A 22032-nucleotide genomic window follows, 5' to 3' on the forward strand; every position below is an offset into this window, starting at 1 on the left:
TGTTAGCTTAGCTCTTAGTTTCTCAGCTTAGCTGCATTTAATGGTCCAAAAACGTGATTTTGGATCATTAAAACAGATTTTAAAGAGAAAGCGACAGTGAAGAGCACCTGAGTTGAGCCTTTTGTCATCCAGTGTCTTCAGAAAGAGACACAAAGAAACATAAAGCCGATAAATGAAAATGAGGTCAATAAGTTTCATTTATCATGCGATTAGTTGATTTATTGTTTATCGCAACAGGCCTAGTAATTATTACTAATACTTAGGAATAATTACAAATACTAAAAAGCCACCAGTTAGTATACATGTAGTATGAACACTAGAAGCAAAAATATGGACTTATTGATAGCAGAAACCAGCATTAATACATGAACACATGAAAATCTCAAGATAATCTTAAAATGAGCAGATCAGTGTTCATACTCCCCGAGTGTTCCTGCTTTTTATGTTTTTGCTCCAATTCAGTGTTTTCCATATCTGGAAAATGTGAGTCATTCTCCAGGTTTTCCAGAGTTGCTGTGGACTGTGTGGCAGCCATCTTGAACTGAGTTCACTCCAATGTTAATTTCCACAGTTTCATTAAAATTCATCCTGTGGTTGATTAAAAACATTAGTAAAAGCAACGTGCAGCTAAAATATCGTTCGCCTTTCAGCGACAGGCAATAAAAATGCTTTGTGTCTAATAAAACTAACTTCAACAGTCTGAGGCTCTCCTTTTTAAGAGGTGGTTCATGGAAAACACGTTTTGAAGCCGATTCAGAGACAACAAAGGTTTTAAATATCACCTCAGTTGAACACTTACATTTCATTAGCTTTATGTTTAAGTCAGTGCCACCAACATAAGTGAGTAAAATAAACTTTGCGTTGTATTTAGCTGCTCATTTAGTAATAAACAATGACCAAACTGTGGCTTAAACCAAAAGTTGACACATATTTTCTTTATTTCAGCAAGACATCAACCCACAGTCTACATGTGTTACAACACAGTAAGATTATGAAATGAAAAATACGATACGTTTAGCAAGAATTGGGACAATATTTAACTTTCAAAACTGCAAATGTTCTTGAACGCTCTTACAGGACTGCAGCCTTCTGACTCAGCTCTTCTGAAACGAGGTGCCGGATCAGAAACGTTCAGAAAAATAACCCATCTTCAACTTTCAATGTATTATTTGTAAACCATATATATATTTTTTTTACTTTGTCACTTTGTTGTTGTTCTACAAAATGTAACTGAGGAGCATCATCATCTAAAAACTTCTCTTTTAAACAATAATCAGTCACAAGATGGAATCAGTGAGGCCTTTTCACACACATCTACAGCCAGTCATTACAGTGTTTATAGGTGCACTCAAATTTATTTAAACCAGGAAGAGAGTCACTTCCTCATAACTTCTTAAACTATGTAGGGATGTCTTCCATGCAGGGACAGGGACTGAACACAGGTCTGCTTCATGTCACAGCACTCTGCTAAGCTAACTTATTTGTGTGCAGTTTTCTGCTTCGACACACACCCTGCAGCTAAAACATGTTGCATTCTAGGCTGTCTCTTTGGTACAGGTAACAGCATAACACACTCTGCCAGCCGTCATAAAAACAAAGGAAAATGTTGACTTGTAAGAACAAGTTATTATCACAATTAGCATTCCATTCAAATAAATATTCAGATTCTTTCTGTACATGCATTTTAAAACTGACTCACAACAGAGGTTCTGGGTTTTGGACGCGTTTCCAGTGAGAAGAAAAAAAATGAAAGAAAACAGGCAGTTGCTGTTTGTACGTAAACATGTAAGGTAAGGCAGCGGTAAATTAATCAGTTTTCTGTCCGGCGGTCAGCTTGTCGGCGTGCAGAGCGAAGGTCTCGGCTACAATCAGAGGGAAAACTAAAGAGGCGTCTGCATACACCTGGAACCAAAAACAGAACATGTACAATTTAATGTTGCATTACAGTCATTATTAACATGCTGTACACTGAAAACCTGCCTCCACGTTTTACATTTATTTCAGGTTTGGAGCTTGGATTCGTGTCTTTATTCCAAAAACTTAACAAACATCGCCACCTTGTGGCCAAAAGCTGGAACCTCAGGTCTTGGTTGCAATTCAAATATTCAGCTGCAAACTTTTTCTGCTTCATTTGTTCTGACAAACTAATAATTAGGCTCATTCCTTCTTGGTGAAAATGTCTGAAAATTACTTACAAACACATTTAAAATCCCAAACACTAAGTTTAAAATGTTAAATTAGCCCTAAAATATAAATATATTGTTGGTTTTCAGCAAATTAGGTTCAAAGTTTCTTCATCACGCTAAAAACATTACAATGTTTTTTTAATTAAAATCAATAATTGTCACGTCCACTGGCTATAGCATCAACATATAACATGTGTTGTTTTTTTATCTGTGTAGGATTCAATCTCTAACTGCACTTGTCCTAAATAATTGATTCAGATATATAATCCAGTAATAATTCAGGTCCATCTTGTAAATGAGTCCCCGAGGCTCTGTGGGATTAACCTGTATAAATAAAGGTTGAATTAATAATCCTGACAAAAATACATTGAAAATAAATCGTCAACTTATTTAAAAAAACAAACAAACCTGAAACAGTTTAAACTAAGCTGTCAAAGCATACATAAAAAGTAAAGCAGACAAATGTAAATAATCTAAAAATGAATTAATTAAACATTTTCTGACACTGAAAACCACGACAACTTAATGCTGACATCAGTTTATGTGAATACTGGTGGTTTGGTCAGAGAGATTAGAAACAAAGTGAAAAGTATTCTTACTTTTACAGGTTTGGCATCCGTCCGGATTTTACCCCAGGATATTGCCTCATCGGGTCGGGCCCCGGAGTCAGAACCGTCGAACTCCTGGCCCGTGTTCACGTACACCGAGTATTCAGCTCCGTTCCTCTGAAAGGAGGACAGGCAGCACCAAGGAAGTGATTTTACATTAGTGTTTTTTAAAACAACCTAAACTCTAAAACCTTTACAGCTTTTTAAAAAGTAAAAAGTTTGACTAAATATTTCTGTTAACGCAGTGGAAGAGAAAGTATTACAATCAAGAAGTAATAATACAGTTAAAATAAAATAAATGCCACTTGGAGCTGCTTAGAATGAAATTGTTTTAACAGGTATTATGTATTATTACAAAAGAAAACACTTGCTTTGGAAAGATGCCAGATGTGAGTTACTACACAGATGTGATGATGGCTGTGAGAAACATTGCACTAAATATTTTATTTGACTAATATTTGATTATTTGAATAAACTAAAACAAACTCCACCATCCACACAGAGCTTTTAAAGATCAGTGTTTGTTCTTAAATAACCTAAAAAATTTGGTTATCCTTCCACCGGTGAATGCCATATCAACAATTAGAAATGTCATTAAAGTGTCAGAGCACATAAATGTATGTTGTTGTTTTGTTATTATGAAGAACTGAGTTCAGAATGATGAGGAAAAAATAGCTTGATTTGGTTTAAAATTTGTAATAAGTAAAACAAAAAATGAAAAATTGCATCCGTTTAATTTTATCGTTCGTTTGTCACAATCCCTGCTCAATACCCGAGTACATTATATTTTTGTCTTGTTTGTCCATATTTACACAATAAATAATATTGTATTCATGCATACATAGTGGGGGGGTTCAGCTTAAACCCACAGCTTTTTATTTTTACTTTAATGGTTATTTTTAACGTACAGCTAACTTCTTGTAAATGATTAAACTCCTTATTTGTATTCTTTATTGTGTTGCCCATCACTCTGCTGCGACATTATTACAAAGGTCCTCATTGAGGGACAAATTAAGAATTCTTCTCAGATTATAGCGTTTTTATTTCCACCTAACCCAAAAGAATGAAAATATTGTGTTCCTTGAATTTGCACTACGGTTAATATCACCTGACCATATTCCTCTGGTAACAAACTGCATTTATCAAGAATTTGTTCGAGTTTAAACAAACCCCAAAAACTCATATCATGTGTTGAGTGTCTAAATATATAATTACCATAAGATTAGCGTTGGCTATATGATGCTTAACTAGTCCTCCTCCCAGGATGATCATTCCTGTCCTCTTGGCAAAGATTGCCGTGCCATTCATCCTTCGAATATCTGAAATAAAAAAACCTCGATCACCAAAAGAACAACTTTAAGCGCTGCGGTGTAAAAGTGCTGCTGCTTCTACCTTCAACAATGTCCAAAACCAAGCCGGGGTTCTTGAACGAGTGGAAGTAGATCATGTCGCCCAGAGAGCCGTCAGTGAGCGCAGGACTGAACACAGGGATGTTATTCTGGAAACAAACAACTTATTTAAACACAAACACTCACGGTATGTGAAAAATTACAAGTTCAGTTTCAAAAAATAACATTTTATAATATTGCCTATGTTCCTCACAGAATCCATGATTAACCTTGTAGGCCCAGTAGTAGACTGAGTCGGTGTTATTTATCTCTTTGCCAAGTCGATGGATCATTTTAGATGGAGTCCATCGGATGCCCTGAAAAAATAGCATTTTTACTTGTTAGTAAAAAAATAAAATCAATATAAAAGACAAAACATCACATTTTGAAGAACATATATATACCTCTGTGTTCTGCTCCAACAACATCTGGTCCAGAATGGGCATCAGCCAGTCTTCAAACTTACAGTAGTTATCGTTGGGCACCAGCAGATTCCCTATTCTAGTCGGTGAAGGCACAGACAGGAGGATAAGACCAGCAGAGACAAATGCAGCTCATAAATACAATAACTTGATAAAAGTATCAGTAACCTCTTTAATCTGTTTCCTATGTTACTGTCTTAAAATCTGGAATTTAAATGTAGCTGGGGTTTTTTTTGGATTATATGCATCCTAACAAGATAAAAACTGCTGGAATTGTGAAAAATGCTCATAAGTATTTTTGTGTTTCGTGTCAAGATTAAGAGTTTTGCTGCTGTATGCAAACTTTTGCGCCGAGCTAAGCTAACCGGCTGCTGTCTCCAGCTGAAGTGAAAAAACAGTGACTGCTAAAGTGTGTGCATTTAACCTCTTCACCTAACTTGGGGCAAAAATAAATAAATGAACAGGAGGTTTGTCAAAATGTTCAAAAACTACCGCACTTAAAAAGAACTAGTCAGAAGAAACCTTGAGATTAAAAAAAATCAAACATTTATGTGAAGCATTTTAACAAGTTGCACACCACTTCCATCCCTCTCTGCTGTGAAGTAACACTCCCTCTGACCCCTCCATGTTCCACCGCACTGCTCTACTTTCAGTCACTTTCAGGAACTACGTCGCTGGACTGCGACTGCTGCAGATTAGTTGGCAACTCTAACTAGTGGGAGAGTCGCAAGAAAAAAGCTAAATCTTCAGCTGCAGTTTCATTAAATTCTGTGTTATGACTGAAGAGTCATGTGGTCATGATTTGGTGGCCAGTTTTTGAAAATGATGCCTTCTTTTCATGTGCAGGGCTTGCCAAGTTGTACCCACCTCGGCCCACTTTGTACCCAACTTGGCAGCTGGCCCCACAATTATGGTATGGGTAATCTATCAGAATATACTTTGGAAATGAAAATGGTTTGAACCATTTTTTTGCAAAAATTATTTATCATTGAAGTGTTTTTGTTTTGGAATTTCCTGTTCGAGGTCACGTGTGTGTCCTGGCGTATGCCTGACTCGGACCAATCTGAACGTGCTGACACAAACTGATGGCTCAAAGCTCAGACTGCTGCTCCAAACTACAGTCATCACGTTTGATACAAAAAAATTATTTTTTGCAAACTATGATTTACGAACACACTCCACTCTTTTGTATTGTTCCGGTACCACAAAAAACTTCTACATGGAATGAGCGTCTTCAACACAAAAAAAAGCGGACTTTATTCTAGATTCAAAACACAATTGTTGCCTTACATTACACTAACAGCTCAGGTTTTTTTTTTGTTTTTTTTTTACTATGCAAACTTCATTTAATGCCTGCTTCTTCCCTTTGAGCAAACAACACATTGGGGCTGCTTTTCACAAAAAAGTTTTAGATACGTAAACTAAGCCGAGAACTGGATGGTCTTTCCATGGACCACACGAATATTTTAAGTAGAATCAGAATAAGCTTTATTATCATTGTGCCTAAATACAGTGAGATGATGTTTGTACAGTCGTCCGAAAGCTGGGCGGAGTGCACGTTGCTGCTGCTCCTCGAGCGCGCGGCCCCTTATTCGTTTTCAGAATTTTTTTTTTAGATAGAAAAGGCCATGAAGATAGGATAGTGGTATTACAAAAATGATCTCTTCACATCTTGTTCTTATCAGGACATGATTTAAGACATTTAAAAAAAAACTACCAGCAAGCACATTTATATTTATTACATATGCATTTGACAGCAAGATGGTGAAATTTGTCCATGAAGCACTTCCAGATAGCACCATAATCCTGTTAAGATGTTGGTGTCAGGTGGTACAGCTCTGATAAGCATTCACAGAGGTTCTCAGGGTGGGGGGGTTGTGATAGCTAATATCCCAGGAGATATCTGATAAGTCGGCCTGCTTCGAGGTCGAACAGGGGAGTCAGATTCAGATAAGCCACAAGTGTTGATTTTTTTTCAGGTACACTGCTTTTTTCTCGTCAGCCTTGAGTCCTGCTTGTACTTTTGAACCCAATGGCCAGAGTTGTAGGCATTCCACTGGTCCGTGCTTATGAGCCCCCTCCAAGGCCGTCCCCAACATGCTGGCGAGTCCCAGAAGCAGCAGCTGGTCTGCGATTCTCACAAATCGCTTCCATCTCACGGTTGAGCTCGTAAAGCAGCTGATTTTGAATGCTCGAAGCACGAACCAAACCATCACAAAGACTCGGCAGCTTTGCCATGGCCAAAACTGCTGCTGCCGTCTTCTTTAATAACTGATAACTACGGGTGTAACGGTACGCTAACATCACATTTCCATTTGGTTAATTTTCGATACAAAAAAAGACTAAATGAAGACTTGCAAAACGTTTATTTTGAAAATACGCCAAGTAAACAATACGTTTGTATAAAAATAAATAAAAGCGACCCATTTGGATGATATTTTAAATAAACAGCACGCTTTACAATAAAGAAACTATACTAACAGTAATGAAAATCTTAATAAATACAATAACAGTCAGAACCAGAACAATAAGCAGCAACAGACCGTTTACAATCTAACTAGTCAAGTTTTAAGTTTTTATCCAAAAAGACCAACTTGTCCACATTTTCTGCCAAAAGCACAGTTGCAGTGACATTATCTCCAGCGGTGGAGAAAAACGCTCACTAGCAACAGGTAGCTGGAATAAAGATGTAGATCTTTGCTAATTTTGCAGTGTGGCTGTATTTGGCCTCATTACTCACAACCTCCTGGACCTGCTCCCACAGGTGGGACAGGTCCCTGGAAAAGTTCAGAGTTCACTCATCACAGACTTCTTAGCTGGAGGTAATCTGGTGGATTTCCCTGAACAGGAAGAAGCCTCAGCTGCTATCTCTGTCCCAGACTGGAAATAAAACACAAATAGGTAAAAACAAAATGAGTTAATAAGATTATAATTTTAAATTAAAAAAAGTTAATTAGATAATAATAATAAAATAATACCTCTTCTTGAACAGTCATCATTTGTTATGGGTTGGTTGAATCTCTCGTTCATCATCATCAGGGCAGGGCTTTAATCTGGTCCAGAGCTTGTTGATGATATCAGTTTTAGCTTTTTCATAAAGAGCTGCTACAACTTTTTGGCTGAAGTGTTGACATGATGGGATGTCGTAGTGGGGCTCAATAACTTTAAAGCCGGCGCATCAACAACAGAATACGGACATAGATCCAGAGCTTTAAAAACTCCTACAGCTTATGTTATTCCTTTGGACCGATCTGAATGACCTGATAAAGGTTGTTTAAACGCTGATGTTATCGGTCTTTACAACAAGCTGCTATTCTGTAGAAGAGACGTTCATGTTCAGATGATGTCGTTTCAAGTGCGTTAACAAGTGAGATGTGTTGCTGCTGCAGATACAGTCTCTGTGAAACAATGTCAACAAATATCTTTGGATTTGTTCACTTGTCTTTTAACAAGAAAGCCATAATGTTTCCAAACGGGAGACCACAACGAGATGCTAGGCTGCTAATGCTACACATGTTACAAGATAATAGCGCCGTGCTGAAACACGCGTAGGAATTTTAGTTTCGCGGCGCATAATCTCTCATTAATAAAATTTAATGAGTGAAAAAATAACCGAAACGGTACGCACGTGGACCTAACCGAACATGCCGTACCAAAACAATTCGGTACACCCACGTGTACCGTTACACCCCTACTGATAACATAGGTATCCGCCGACGCGAAAAAGCAGAAACCCTGCTGTCATGATTCCAATGACATTAACATCTTCGGCGTCCTCCTGAGACAATACGGAACGTCACATCAACTTCCAAACTCCCCACGGATCCGTGATATATCCTGCCGCGTGCGTCTCAGTGGGGCATGAGGGCTCGCCAGGACCCTGTCGCTTGTTGAAAAGATTTTATCGACTGCGTTGAAAGTCCAGCTGACCAGATCCATGACAGTAGTTTTAGTTTCGGAAGATGTGTAAAATAGCAGCTCCGATACACAAGACAGAGAGCAAAAAAAGTAGGAGGAGGACAGGAGAGCAGGAGAAGGAAAAAGCGTCCGCCTTGCACGCGAGTGAGGAAAAAAAATAAACTATATCTGCTTAACAGTCAGTCAGTAAAGGTTCGGATAGATAAAGATATTTAGAATCTGAATCATATTGAGAGTATAAACATAACCAACCTGTTGATGCCTTTCAGCCGGAGCTCTTTCCCAGCCAAACTAAAGTCTCCCAAGTAGGTGGGAGCCAAACATTTGATCAAATCCTCCTCGATGCCTCCAGCAGTGGTCACAATCACATCCACCTAAAGCAACAGATTCCAATAAACTACCGTAGTTGTGTCAATTAGATTTTAGAAGTTACCCGCAGCACTATGACAACTGAATACCATTCTGTGCTCTGCCAGGTAGCGGATGCTCTCTCTGACTCCAGAGCTGATGAGGTTGGAGGTATAGCCCAGGAAGATGGTGCAGCCTGATGCTCGGGAGGATTCCCCAGACTCTATAGACTCATTTTCTTCACATACCTCCACCGGCTCAAGACGCTTCTCTATCTGTGGATGTCAAGTTTCTTGTTAGCAGCAGCTAGCTCACAGGACAAATATTACGAATGCCTGGCCACTGACTGTTGAGAAATGTTGGCACTAATTAATTTGATCTGAAACTGTTTTGTAAAAAGAACAAGAGCTAAAGATTGTGTCAACTTAAGATGCATACACACTGGTTGGATTGATGACTACTATATTTTTTTTTATGTGAGCATCTAGAAACTGATCAAGTTTTAGCCTAAATTGTCTTTTATGTCTGTTGATATCTAAACTCGCAGAGGGTTTGGATCCTCTCACCATGCGGTTGATCTCCTGGATGGCCAAGCCCAAACTGCTGGCCTGAAAGCCTGTGGTGAGGTAGGACTTCAGCACCGCCTTCAGATCAACGCCCTGGTTGAAGTCATAGCCTCGGATTCTCAGCATGTCCTCAGGAAGCTCACAGCTGTGCTTCAGGACAGCCTCCCTGGCAGCAGATGGAGCTCGGTCTGCCATCTCGCCTGCTAAATTCAAATGGAATAAAAATCAGGGGGGAAAAAGGTTTTAGTACAAAAACAGCCACTTTGTTGGAAGTTAGGTGTCTAAAAAAATTTAAGGAACTAAATCAAACGGCAACAACATAACCACACTCACACACGGCAGGTGAAGATTTATCTTCAGCGCAATTATATGTGCGAGGTCAGATATCGAAGCAGTTTATACATTAATGTATGCACATGATGCCCGGTCACGAGAATCTGCAGCATGCTGCATTGTCTGCTCGCTTTTTATATCCCCATCAGCTTGACAAGGTTTGAGTGGGTGTCCTCGAAGCCAGCTGTAGTCTCACATGGCACTCCTGGCCTTCACAGATACGGTCCACGGGCATCTCTTCAGAATAAAAGTGTTTCGAGAGACAATTTGTATAACCTCTGACCAAAATTCTCTGACATAGGCCCCCCGTTATGGAATGTTTATTACAAATAAGTATATCAACTTTGCAAGTACAATCATGCTTTATGAGTATGATGGAAAACTCCATAGGCAGAAAACGGTTCAATCAAGATGGGAAAACACCACACCATCTCATCTGCCTTGTCTGATGATGACCTTACGGCACATCTCAGCATCTCAGCCGGGTGAGGCAGGAGACATGTTCTTGGGCAGGGTGGGTTTACCAGCTGGACATGTCCAAAGCCGTGTTGTCTCATTTACCGAAGCACCACGTCTCATCCAAATGTTTTTGTCCTCGTCTATGCTCACATTCTGCATGCCAGTCAAGATGGTTCGGTCAGTTTGCCGTAGTGTGTGGAATGTCTGTTTCCCAAGGTAACAACCGCTGTGCAGCTTTTTTTAGCTGCTGTGTCTGCAGATATGTTACCTTGGGAAACTGTATTTTCACGGTGTGTGGTTTGCACACGTTTCTCGCAGGAGCTGGACAGCATTCAACAATCAGCTCCCCGCGTCTCTTGAAAATGAGTCGTCGTGACTCACTGAGACGAACCTGTATAAATAAAAGGTTGAATTGAATGTGTTATGGGTTTGCCAGTCGATATCGTTCCTCCATTTTTCCACTGCAGTGCACAAATGTGCAACGTTGAAAATGCATACTGAGCATCTGTCCAGAGGTCACAGTTTTTCCTTGAGCTGACTGACCCGCCCTGGTCAGTGCTATCAGCTCTGCAGCCTGAAGAGAAGTGTGAAGGGAGTGATTTTGATTCAATCACCTTATCATGACTAACCACGGCAATGATAATAAAGAAAAGGCACTAAAAAAGTTGAGAACGCCCAAAAAACCCAAGAAAGAAAACGATTTCAGCCTTATTTATTGCTTTTACTTTATGAACTATAAAATTTTACACGTTTGTGTTTTTATTCTATCCATCTATCTGCAAAGTAGGTCCAGTCTGAGTCAGTTAAATGTTCACTTAAATTAATTTAATCTTAAAGGAAAAGTTGAACACTGCCTTCTACATTCCAGTTCTGCTCTTGGAAAAAGAAAAAAAAAGTATTTGCTGGGGGAAATAAATGTAAATAAATTTGAAGGAGCACAGTTTAAGTTAATTGTATTCACAGTTCATTGGATTAGGCGAAAACGTGCATTTAAACATGTCCTGTGAGAGCGGTGACTAGCTAGCTAACTAGTAAATATTTACATTTTAAATCGCAAAAATGTAAATACAAACATGAAAACATACCTATACTCGAGATGTTATGTGATGAAAGGCGTCAAATGATACTTTGTCACGAAACACAACCACACAAATAACCAAATCTTGTTTGCGTGTAAGCATGACATGGATTGCTAACTGATTAGCCTCGGATAACAACGGCAAGCTTTCTACGGAAATCGCAAAGGGACAAACTAAATCAATTGAATTTCTTGCGAACAGCCAATAAAAAAGTAAAAACAATAATATACTGTTACTAGTGTTTGTTTCAATACACACATTAATTTGTAACTACGCTTATGAATATTGTGACTTATTTCAACATACAAATGTGCTTAAATCCTGAACACTAGATTAAATCTAAACTTAAACATTGTTTAGCCTGAATATAGTAAAATACTGAAAGTTCTGGTGAAAAATATTTTAATCTTGGTCAAGCATATTTAAAATTTATTGTCAAATTTGACAATAAACAAATTATTTGTTCACAATGTATATAATGAAACTACAGTACTTCATGATTGTTTTTTCAGTTTAGTATTTCAGTTTTATATTTGCAACTTGCTGCTTAAGCAGGAAAGAGTTGTTGTTATTTAGAAGCTCATTAAGAAAATTTAGCCAGTAAGACTTTCCTCCATAAATCACTGGTTCAATGTAGACAAATAAGAAACTGTATTGTGTACTTTAGCTCTAATATAATTGAATAAAATAAAAACAGAACCCCCACAGTACTGGTTTAGCTCTTTGTATTGCAAATTTAAAAAAAAAAAAGTTTTTATTCATTTAAACTTGCATTCAGCCAGAAACATTTTTATTCTAAATTTAAATTGTTATTTTGTAAGTATTTTATCAAACACAAGCACACAACTGCAGTTTTACTGCAGTCAGCCAACCTGGAGATCATTCAGAATAATGTCTTTTCATCATCGGAGGCTGCGGAGCGATGTGTGATGTTTGTGACATTTCCAACCCTGACCTTTTCGATCAGAGCCTTTGAAACGTCCCCCAACAGTGAATAAAAAGAGGGACGCAGGTCAAAATCCAAAGTCAGGAGCCCTTTCTGAGCACACCGTCCTGCACACCTGACTCTTTGGACCAGGTGAAACTGCTCCAACTCTTTCTCTGAGGCCACTTCTTTTGTTAGTATTCAGTGTTTTTCAGTATACACCGTTTGTTCTGTGTTTCCGTACTTGAGGAAATGTCAGGAAAGATGTGCAGCAGCAGCAGCAGTATTATTCAGGCACAAAAACTGGTGGATCAGCTGCAAATTGAAGCGAGCATGGAGAGGTTCAAGGTATGTAAAAATATTACCTACACTCATGCTACTGTAAAGAAAAAGCTCACTTTTATTGATAAACATATGTATATATATATATATATATATATATATATATATATATATATATATATATATATATGTGTTCTATAAAATCAGTAAGTTTGTGCTATTGTTACTAAAAGTGTTCTGTAAATGAATAGATTTCCTTGACAGCAGCAGACCTGGTGCAGTACTGCCAGGAGCACAGGCGCAGCGACCCGTTGATCACTGGCATCTCTGCCTCGTCCAACCCTTTCAAAGATAAGAAGACCTGCGTGCTGCTCTGACACTTCACTGCATCCATGAAACCACACAGGAACACAACAGGATGTTCAGGTTTAATTAGTGTCACAGAGAACTGCTGCATGTGATTTGTTCAGTGCACTGTAAATCACAAATATAAACTCATGTGGTTTTTAAAATTGTCTACAGCAGTGAATGAGAAGTTACAGCTTTGTACTTAAGCAATAAAGGAAGTTTATCTCAATGAACATGCTCAAACTCAAATGATATGTCACAACAAATATCAAACGCACACAAAAAAATAAAAACATGAAATAACTTATCACCAAAAACTCCAGTTTTATTTTCTGGGTCTCCACACGTCACCAGACACAGCGAGGTTTCCAGCCTCCAAATTCAGCATAAAGTACATTTCCTTTTTTTTCTCTGCTTGTTAGTAGATGTATTTGAAAACGTGAACAAGTACAAAAAGTACTCTAGTAAACGTATTTTTTAAAATCCTTTTAAATGCACAAGTACATAAAGTACTAATCAGTTCCAGTAACTTGAGTACATGTTATGGGTTTCTTTCCACCTCTGAAAAATATAACATGTTTTCAAGCTGTAGTCTCAATCTGTTTAAAATGAGGTTCTTGGAAACGTTTTGAAAAATAATGTCACCTGCTGTAGATGGCCTTTTAAACGACCTCAATTTGGAAAAACTGAGTTGAATTTGGACTGATCAACGGGCTAAAACAAACTAAAGTAGACTGCTGACATTTTAAAACAACTTGAATGTCAAAAATGTTGACGTCTATTTGAAAAAAGTTTTATAAACCTTTACGTTTATTCATTCCACAAAATTCAGAAGGCCTGCTGCTCAGACACTTGAGAGGAGATGACGACCGAAATCGATCCCCTGCCTCCTTCAAAGAGGCACAAGATTTGAGATCAATCAGATTTCATTTATAAAACCACACAGGAGGATTTTCAGAAAGTTTAATGGCACGATTTGTGTCACAGAGGACTTGGAAACAAACCTTTCACTGTATGTGATCAGTACTTTGTTTATTTCATGTACCACAGAGAGAGACGTGGTAATTCACACAAAATACTCAATGCCTGCCGTTTCAACACAGTCTAACATACAAAATCAACTCAGACGTGGTAACATTTATTAAATATAATAAATAAAAGTTTGTTTGAAATGACTCAATTTACAGTCATTCATTTAAAAAAGAAAATAAACGGCAGAGCAAAAGTAAAATAGTACATCCATCACAAAAAGTTCCAAGAAAAACACACAATTTGGTTTTTATATTTGCTGCTTCAGGGGTTTTATAGTTTTGTCAGATGCTATACTGGAGGATAATTACGTGTTTCGTATGGTTCAAAGGCTTTTACTGACGGCTACATTAGGTTTAAGCAAAAAGTTAATATTTGCAGTAACGTATGAGTTTTTTTAAAGACGTGTTGTTCACCTGGGCTTGATGTCAATCAAAGGTGGCACGTCGACAGTGGTAATTAACTGGTTTGTAGTTTAGGCCTCAGGATGATCGGCACGCGTTATGTTTCCGTTTTTATCCGCACCTCTTTTTCCAAGTCCTCCCATGAGGACGTTGATGTAGCAGGCTCACTTTCTGGGTCTCCAGACTTCCACATTAAGGTCGCCCGAGGCCACAGCGAGGACTCCAGCCTCCACACTCAGCTGACGGTTGACACAAACATTTGGGGCAAATGTGAGAAAAGCATGGGAACATTATCAATAAAACAAGTTAGAAAGAAACTAATCAAAAACATTTTCCTGGATAAGCAGAAGTACAGTTCTAGCTAGAATTTGTCAAATCACTGACCCCGTGGACACCAGCTTGATAATGAAGAGTAGATAAAGTCCTTGGAGGTGCGCAGGGGATGTGAACCTGCGTTACAGACACAATATGTTACAGGACCAGACTGCTCCACAGCAGAATTAGTTCGACAGATTGGAACTCTGCTTGCCTTGAACGTTCCATCAGACGAGCAGCTGTAGAGGCTTCCATGAGACCTGTGGATACCAGTAACCAGAGCTGTGTGTCCTACATCAAACTGGGACAGGCGCTTTAACGTTCCATCCTGCATGGAAAAGGAGCGCAGCATGCCTTTGTTGTCTCCTGCCCAGATCTCAGAACTGCTGTAGCTCATGGACAGCAAATAGGACCCCAGCTAAGAACAGAAATCATCATAATGAGAGAGCATGCAGACAAAAAACAAACATTTTGAGCAACATGAGCGTCTGCCTTTGAATGTACCTGAATTTTCTTCAAGCCTTTGCCTGCTCTGCGGTCATACACAGCCACAGTGCAGTCTTTGCTCCCAGAGATTATGTATTTGTCGTCTGCAGCTAGGCACATTACAGCATTGCCATGGAGTTTAAGGCTTTTAATCAATGGTTCAGCAGCTGCAGGAAAAACAAGTTAATTAGCTTCAGTAATCAGATGATTTTGGATTATTTAACTCGTACTATAACTACACTAACTATAGATGAGGACAAATTGTTTCCTTCCATTTTTTGTGTGTGTTTTTTGTTTTACAGAAGTGACTGAAAATAATTTGAAACTGACAAAATAATAGAAGAAGAAAAAAAATACTGAAAATTAACTCCCAGTCGTTGCTCTGGAATTTTGGTTCAACAGAAATATTTTTACAAGTTAAGTAATGAAATGGGCATGGACCATTATGAGGGTACTCAAACTCTGAGCCTTCTGCACCTGTCCACAGGTATTTTGACTCACTCTTCATGAGCAAACTGCCCCAGCTGTATCGGGTTTGAAGGGTTCCTTCTCCAGATGTTTCAGCTCTTTCCAAAGACGTTCAGTAGAATTTAGATCAGGGCTCAGAAGGTCACATCCAAACAGTCCAGTGTTTGGATCTTAGCCAATCTTGGGTGTTTTTAGTTGTGTGGAGGATTATTCTGTTGGTGTTGCCAGTTTTTCTGACACCATGCAGCACATTTCACTCCTGAATGCCTTGAGAGTCTTGTCAAGTTCCCTGCACAGATTCAAGACACCCTCCTGTTCCAGATACAGCAAAGCAGCTCCTGAGCTCCTTGTTTTACTGAAGGTCCCGTGTTCTTTTATTTGTTATGGTTCATTTGTGAGGGTGGCATGATGGCGCAGTTGGTAAAGCCGACGCCTCTCAGCAAGAAGGTTGCCAGATCGAATCCCGACGTGCCTTCAGCTAGCTGCTGCTGCGTCGACCAACGAACTCTTCGAAACGCTCACAACAGACGGGAACAAGCTTGTGAATTTGGCAAAACCTAATTTAGCAGAAGCTAATTCTGCTAACGGTTTCAAAAGTTAGCAAAAAATGCTAATGTGCTAAACAACAATAATTAGTTTAGCTATTAGCGGATTAGCAGAACTGTGCCCGCCAGTGGACACACTTGAGTTTAGCACGTCCCTAAAGTAAAACGATCTTCGATCTTTTCTAGGAGTACCATCGTTTTTGTCAAGACCAGTTTTATTAATTTGTTTTAAAAATAATTCTGTGAAACCACAATTGAAAAACAGTGAATGATTCTCATCAGTTGATTCATTTTAATTTTAATTTGTCTGTTTCAAATTATTTCAGTGTACGTTGTGGGTTTTTTTGTTTTAACAAAAGGGTACAAACAAATTTGTCTGCATCTGTACATGTGAGAAAAACAAACAAATTATTTTTTAATTTTTTGTTAAGTGGCACTACGTGGTTTTGCACAACTTTTTTAATGAACTCTTAACGAATACTTGACATAAACAGCATCTCAAACACGCTCACCTCTAGTGTCATACATGTTGATCTTCTTGTCAAAAGTACCAGCCAGCAACACATCCGTCTGACAGGACAAGCAGAGAACAGCATCTCTTGTCCTGAAAAGGCCCCTGTCTGCGCCGCCGGCCTGCAGATCCCACAGCCTCACTGTGCTGTCAAAGCCCCCTGAGGCCAACAGGGGACCCTCAGATGCCAGGCACCACACCCAGCCTCGATGGGAGCTGAAGTCACCCTGCCTTCCCAATGTGTGCAGCAGTGTGCCATTAGAGCCGGACTGCAGATCCCAAAGTTTCACATTCCAGTCTCTGGAAGCTGTGGCGCAAATACCACCCTCCCCACCAAGGAGGAGGACCGAATTGATCTGGGCTATGTGACTTGAAGGTAGGGTGATGCACTCTAATGCTGGGGGTGGGCTAGGGCTTCTTGAGGCTTGATGATCAATCACTTCTACCAGTTCTCTGTCGTCCTCCTGGTTCATGAATTCCTGGTTGTGAAGAGCTGCATCTTGCTCCCCATTTAACTCAATTCTTCCATCCTCCAACTCCACTGCTTCATCCACCAGCCTCTCCTCTAATGCAATCCTCAATCTTGCCAATTGGTCTCCATCTAAGGCTGGCTGCATTTCACCATTCTCAGCTTCCAGTACTACCTCTATGCCTTCATCAGCACCATAAGCTACTTCCTGCGCCGCCACTCCCACTCCTTGTAACTCATCTCCTCCAGCATCTTCCTGTCCTTCTGCAATTGGCGCCCTCCCCTGCAGACTCACCCGATCTCTCTCCTCCTCATTCTCTCGGGTCTGTCTAGCTTTGTGTTGGGCTTCACCTGTCCAGCAAGTTATTAGCTTCTCTATCTCCAGGCAAGCTGTAGGCCAGTCAAAGTTTTCCCTCGGCCCTACGGGAAAGATGGCTTTTGACCCGATTAGTCTCTTTGCTCGTAGCTGCCAAGCAGTGCTGTCCTCACCCACAGTACTCAACACATGACATACCTGAAATGGAGGAAAGAAGGATGCTGGTGAAGATTCTCAATCATTCAGGATATGGTAAATAAAAAAAAAGGTTAAAGAAAAAAACAAGTGGACTACAGAACAGAGTCCAGTTGTTTTCCTAAAGGTAAGAAATTAGTGGATTATTTGCTTATTACACAAAAAACTATAATTTCAAGAAGTTCACCTTGTGGGCGATATTGTTCTGTAATGCCTTAACTGCTCTATTTGGGGTATGGCCTATTTCACTTGTTCTCTCATCTACTAAAAAGCTCTTAATAGCATATACAACTTTCCTGGCCAGGAGGCTAATAATGAAATTGGAAATTTGCTGCACCACCTACATATACAAAATGTATAAATATCCTTTATTTTCTTTAACCGGGGAAAAAAAAAAAAGCTGATTTTGTCCAATAAGGCTGTGTCATTTGAAATAACCTTTGTGCATATACATGTTTTTATTTCCTTTAAAAATATATTTTCTTTCTACCCGTTTGTTAGAGGTTGGTGTCTGGGTGAGGGTGTTTGTTTGTTTGTTGTTAATTGTTGATTAAAAAAGTAAAACTTTCCATAAATAGGAAGTAAAAATTTCAGGTCTCTCTTGTAAATGAGTCCTCGAGGCTCAATGGGATTTTACCTGTATATATAAAGGTTGATTGAAAAATGTATCACTTTTAGTAGCTCGTGAAACTTGAAATGTTTGAAAATCTTTCAGTCTTACCTTTGGCAGCACATTGATTATGCACTGAGCAGGAAGGTGTGAGGCAATGTGTGTTAAGATCTCCCATGGTAATGACAACAAGCCGCTGGGCTCGGCAGAAGGTGAAGGGCTCACATCGGCTGAAGAGGAGCTGACAGCAGGCAGCAAGCTAAAGCAGAAAAACAATGTGACTCACTTCTTATTTTAACATTAATAATAGATCACTGGGAGGAGACAAAAAAAAACAACCATACCCCTGCAGGTCTGGTCTGCCAGCAGTTTTCACAGGGTCAGGACTTGGTCCAGCTGGGTCTTCATGTGTTCCTGCTTCAGTCAGGTTGACTCTAATCTCAGACATCACCCTCGATCTCCACCAACTAACTCACTCACTGAGTGGAAGCCAACATACCTTTAGCTGATATGTTAAAAAAAATACTAATGACATGTCATAAATATTAGCTCGGAGATAGAATTTTGCTAAGCCTGTTCATGTGCAAAGGTAACAATAAAGATTTCAGTTATGGATAAACGTGTAATTTCATATATTGGTACTAAACAGCGAAACGCACAACTAAGCTAGAAAAATATCGGTTTACTTTTAGCTTTAAATATTACCGTTACCATTAACGAGCCTTTAAAATAAAAAAAAACTGCGTGAAACCGCTGATAAAATCAAAACAGAAGCTTCTGCCGTTTCCTGTCAAACGGTTCAACAACTTCCGACGTCGTTACGTAATAGCAACGTCATCACGTTACGCACCGTTCACCTCCCCAACTTCCCTCGATTGTTCGTCATCCCACATTGACATACATCAGTTTTATTATTATAATAAATTAATTATCTTAGCAAAATATTATATACACAAAATGATGTGGAATGAAAAAAAAAACCCTCATTTAATAATTTTAAAGAAACTGACCTAAAAATATATATTGCCTCTATTGAAAAGCTTAATTTTAACAATAAACTTCTAACAAAAACTCTTATTCAGAAATTTAATTTTATCCCATAAGCAGATCCCTTTGTTGTTTATTATTCCTTTTCTCTTTGTATTGTACAAACTGGATTCCAAAAAAGATGGGACACTAAACAAATTGTGAATAAAAACTGAATGCAATGACGTGGAGGTGCCAACATTTAATATTTTATTCAGAATAGAACACAAATCACAGATCAAAAGTTTAAACTGAGAGAATGTATCATTTTAAGGGAAAAATCTGTTGTTTGCAAATTTCATGGCATCAACAAATCCCAAAAAAGTTGGGACAAGTCCATTTTTACCACTGTGTGGCGTCCCCCCTTCTTCTTACAACACTCAACAGACGTCTGGGGACAGAGGAGACCAGTTTCTCAAGTTTAGAAATAGGAATGCTCTCCCATTCATGTCTAATACAGGCCTCTAACTGTTCAATCGTCTTGGGCCTTCTTTGTCGCACCTTCCTCTTTATGATGCACCAAATTTTCTCTATAGGTGAAAGATCTGGACTGCAGTTTGGCCATTTCAGTACCTGGATCCTTCTCCTACGTAGCCATGATGTTGTGATTGCTGCAGAATGTGGTCTGGCATTATCGTGTTGAAAAATGCAGGGTCTTCCCTGAAAGAGATGACGTCTAGATGGGAGCATATGTTGTTCTAGAAACTGAACATAGTTCTCTGCATTAATGGTGCCTTTCCAGACATGCAAGCTGCCCATGCCACAAGCGCTCATGCAACCCCATACCATCAGTGATGCAGGCTTCTGAACGGAGCGTTGATAACAACTTGGGCTATCCTTGTCCTCTCTGGTCCGGATGACATGGCGTCCCAGTGTTCCATAAAGAACTTCAAATTGTGACTCATCTGACCACAGAACAGTCTTCCATTTTGCCACACTCCATTTTAAATGACCCCTGGCCCAGTGCAAACGTCTGAGCTTGTGGAGCTTGCTTAGAAATGGCTTCCTCTTTGCACTGTAGAGTTTCAGCTGGCAACGGCGGATGGCACGGTGGATTGTGTTCACTGACGATGCTTTCTGGAAGTATTCCTGAGCCCATTCTGTTATTTCCTTGACAGTGGCATTCATGTTTGAGGTACAGTGACATTTAAGGGCCCAGAGATCACGAGCATCCAGTAGTTTGACCCTTACGCACAGCGATTGTTCCAGATTCTCTGAATCTTTTGATGATGTTATGCACGGTTGATGATGATAACTTAAAAGTATTTGCTATTTTACGCTGGGTAACACCATTCTGGTATTGCTGCACTATTTTTCTGCGCAACAATGGTGGAATTGGTGATCCTCTTACCATCTTGGCTTCTGAGAGACACTGACACTCTGAGAAGCTCTTTTTATACCCAATCATGTTGTCAATTGACCTAATTAGTGTTAATTGGTCTTCCAGCTGTTCGTTATATGCTCAATTTCCTTTTTCCAGCCACTTATTGCTACTTGTCCCAACTTTTTTGGGATTTGTTGACACTGAAATTTTGAATCAACATATTTTTCCTTTAAAATGTTACATTTACTCAGATTAAACTTTTGATCTGTCATCTAAGTTATATTACAAATAAAATATTGAAATTTGCCATCTCCACATCATTGCATTCAGTTTCTATTCACAATTTGTTTAGTGTCCCAACTTTTTTGGAATCCGGTTTGTATTTCTTTATAGTTTCAGACCCTTTGCTATTTAAACTTGTTTATTTTTGTATATCTGTAGAGATAGTTGTATTTATATTTAGTTAAGAACTGTGAGGTCTAATTTGATGGGGTCTGTGATAGTTATGCATCTTTTTTTTGTGTTTTGACGCTTCTTTGGATTGGAAGATTTTTGTAATATTGTCTGGTTGAAATAAAGCTCATTATAATATATATATATATATATATCAGTTTTATTAATATGAAGTATATTAATCTCGATGATGCAGCTGCACTTTATACTCGTTAAACATGTAACTTGCGTAGGTTTGTCGCTTAAATATAGTCTTATTTGCGGCACCACAAATTATTTTTTTCACAATTGCGTTGTTGGGTCGTGGACTTGAACTGTCGTTAAACCAGATTCTTTTTCAGTCAAAATTTACAAATTTGGATGAAAAACGTCATAACTTAAAAGTTATCCCGTCTCGAAAAAAATACATTTTACGTTTTTGCCCTCTACGTATGACATGCTAGTTTCAAGTACAAGCCATTTGGAGTTGTATTTCATTTACCTGAATACAAAACAGGATTATAGGATTATTACTTTTCCTCCCCAACAAGTCTTATTTAATGAAACTTCAGACCATGTTCATTACACATTATTCTTTAAAAGCTGTTTGTCATTCAGCTGTGGCTTATGAACAAAGAATGCAAACTATAAAAAAACCCAAAAAACACCCAAGTAAATTTATGCGTTTTTTCATTCAACTAGGTTAGTCTCATTGAGCCACGTGGACTCAATGACGTGTAGTCCTAGTCCCATTTATGAGCACATAAGGGTTTTAAAACGAACTGAGTAATTTAAATTACCGTTTTATTTCAACACTATTTTTATTTTAGTAGAACTTGTTTAATTCATAATAGAATATGAAAAATACAAAGATTTGGCACTCCAGGGTTTAAATTGAGCCGTTTTAATTTGTAGAAAATTATAAACAAAACAATGAGCAAACTCCCAGAACGACAGCTTTGTTTTTTACCGTTGGAGCTCCAGGAACATTTAGCACTTCAAGTAAATTAGGTTGCAGAGATTTTCACATCGATCGTTTC

The 22032-nt window shown here is 38.8% G+C and overlaps 3 protein-coding genes across 3 annotated transcripts; 1 reads left to right on the forward strand and 2 right to left on the reverse strand.

Moving 5' to 3' along the window:
- Positions 1 to 1321: 1321 nt before the first annotated feature.
- Positions 1322 to 11330, reverse strand: dhps (deoxyhypusine synthase). Its single transcript, XM_037688331.1, has 10 exons — positions 11314 to 11330; positions 9437 to 9639; positions 8981 to 9145; positions 8775 to 8896; positions 4587 to 4683; positions 4413 to 4499; positions 4187 to 4292; positions 4010 to 4113; positions 2786 to 2911; positions 1322 to 1902 (listed from the first exon to the last, which is right to left on the reverse strand). Exons 2-10 carry the CDS (start codon positions 9629 to 9631, stop codon positions 1807 to 1809), a joined length of 1098 nt encoding a protein of 365 aa, XP_037544259.1. The 5' UTR covers positions 9632 to 9639; positions 11314 to 11330; the 3' UTR covers positions 1322 to 1806.
- A 1148-nt stretch (positions 11331 to 12478) lies between these two features.
- LOC119420950 (guanine nucleotide-binding protein G(I)/G(S)/G(O) subunit gamma-7-like) lies at positions 12479 to 12891 on the forward strand. Its single transcript, XM_037688332.1, has 2 exons — positions 12479 to 12580; positions 12766 to 12891. Exons 1-2 carry the CDS (start codon positions 12485 to 12487, stop codon positions 12889 to 12891), a joined length of 222 nt encoding a protein of 73 aa, XP_037544260.1. The 5' UTR covers positions 12479 to 12484.
- Positions 12892 to 14153: 1262 nt separating this feature from the next.
- On the reverse strand, positions 14154 to 18694 carry fbxw9 (F-box and WD repeat domain containing 9). The gene is made up of 7 exons (XM_037688333.1): positions 18555 to 18694; positions 18322 to 18469; positions 16622 to 17603; positions 15115 to 15263; positions 14825 to 15028; positions 14680 to 14745; positions 14154 to 14534 (listed from the first exon to the last, which is right to left on the reverse strand). Exons 1-7 carry the CDS (start codon positions 18656 to 18658, stop codon positions 14460 to 14462), a joined length of 1728 nt encoding a protein of 575 aa, XP_037544261.1. The 5' UTR covers positions 18659 to 18694; the 3' UTR covers positions 14154 to 14459.
- Between the last annotated feature and the right edge of the window lie 3338 nt (positions 18695 to 22032).

This window comes from Nematolebias whitei, chromosome 15 (assembly GCF_014905685.2).
Source record: "Nematolebias whitei isolate Nwh7 chromosome 15, NemWhi1, whole genome shotgun sequence".
NCBI classification, from domain to species: Eukaryota; Metazoa; Chordata; class Actinopteri; order Cyprinodontiformes; family Rivulidae; genus Nematolebias; species Nematolebias whitei.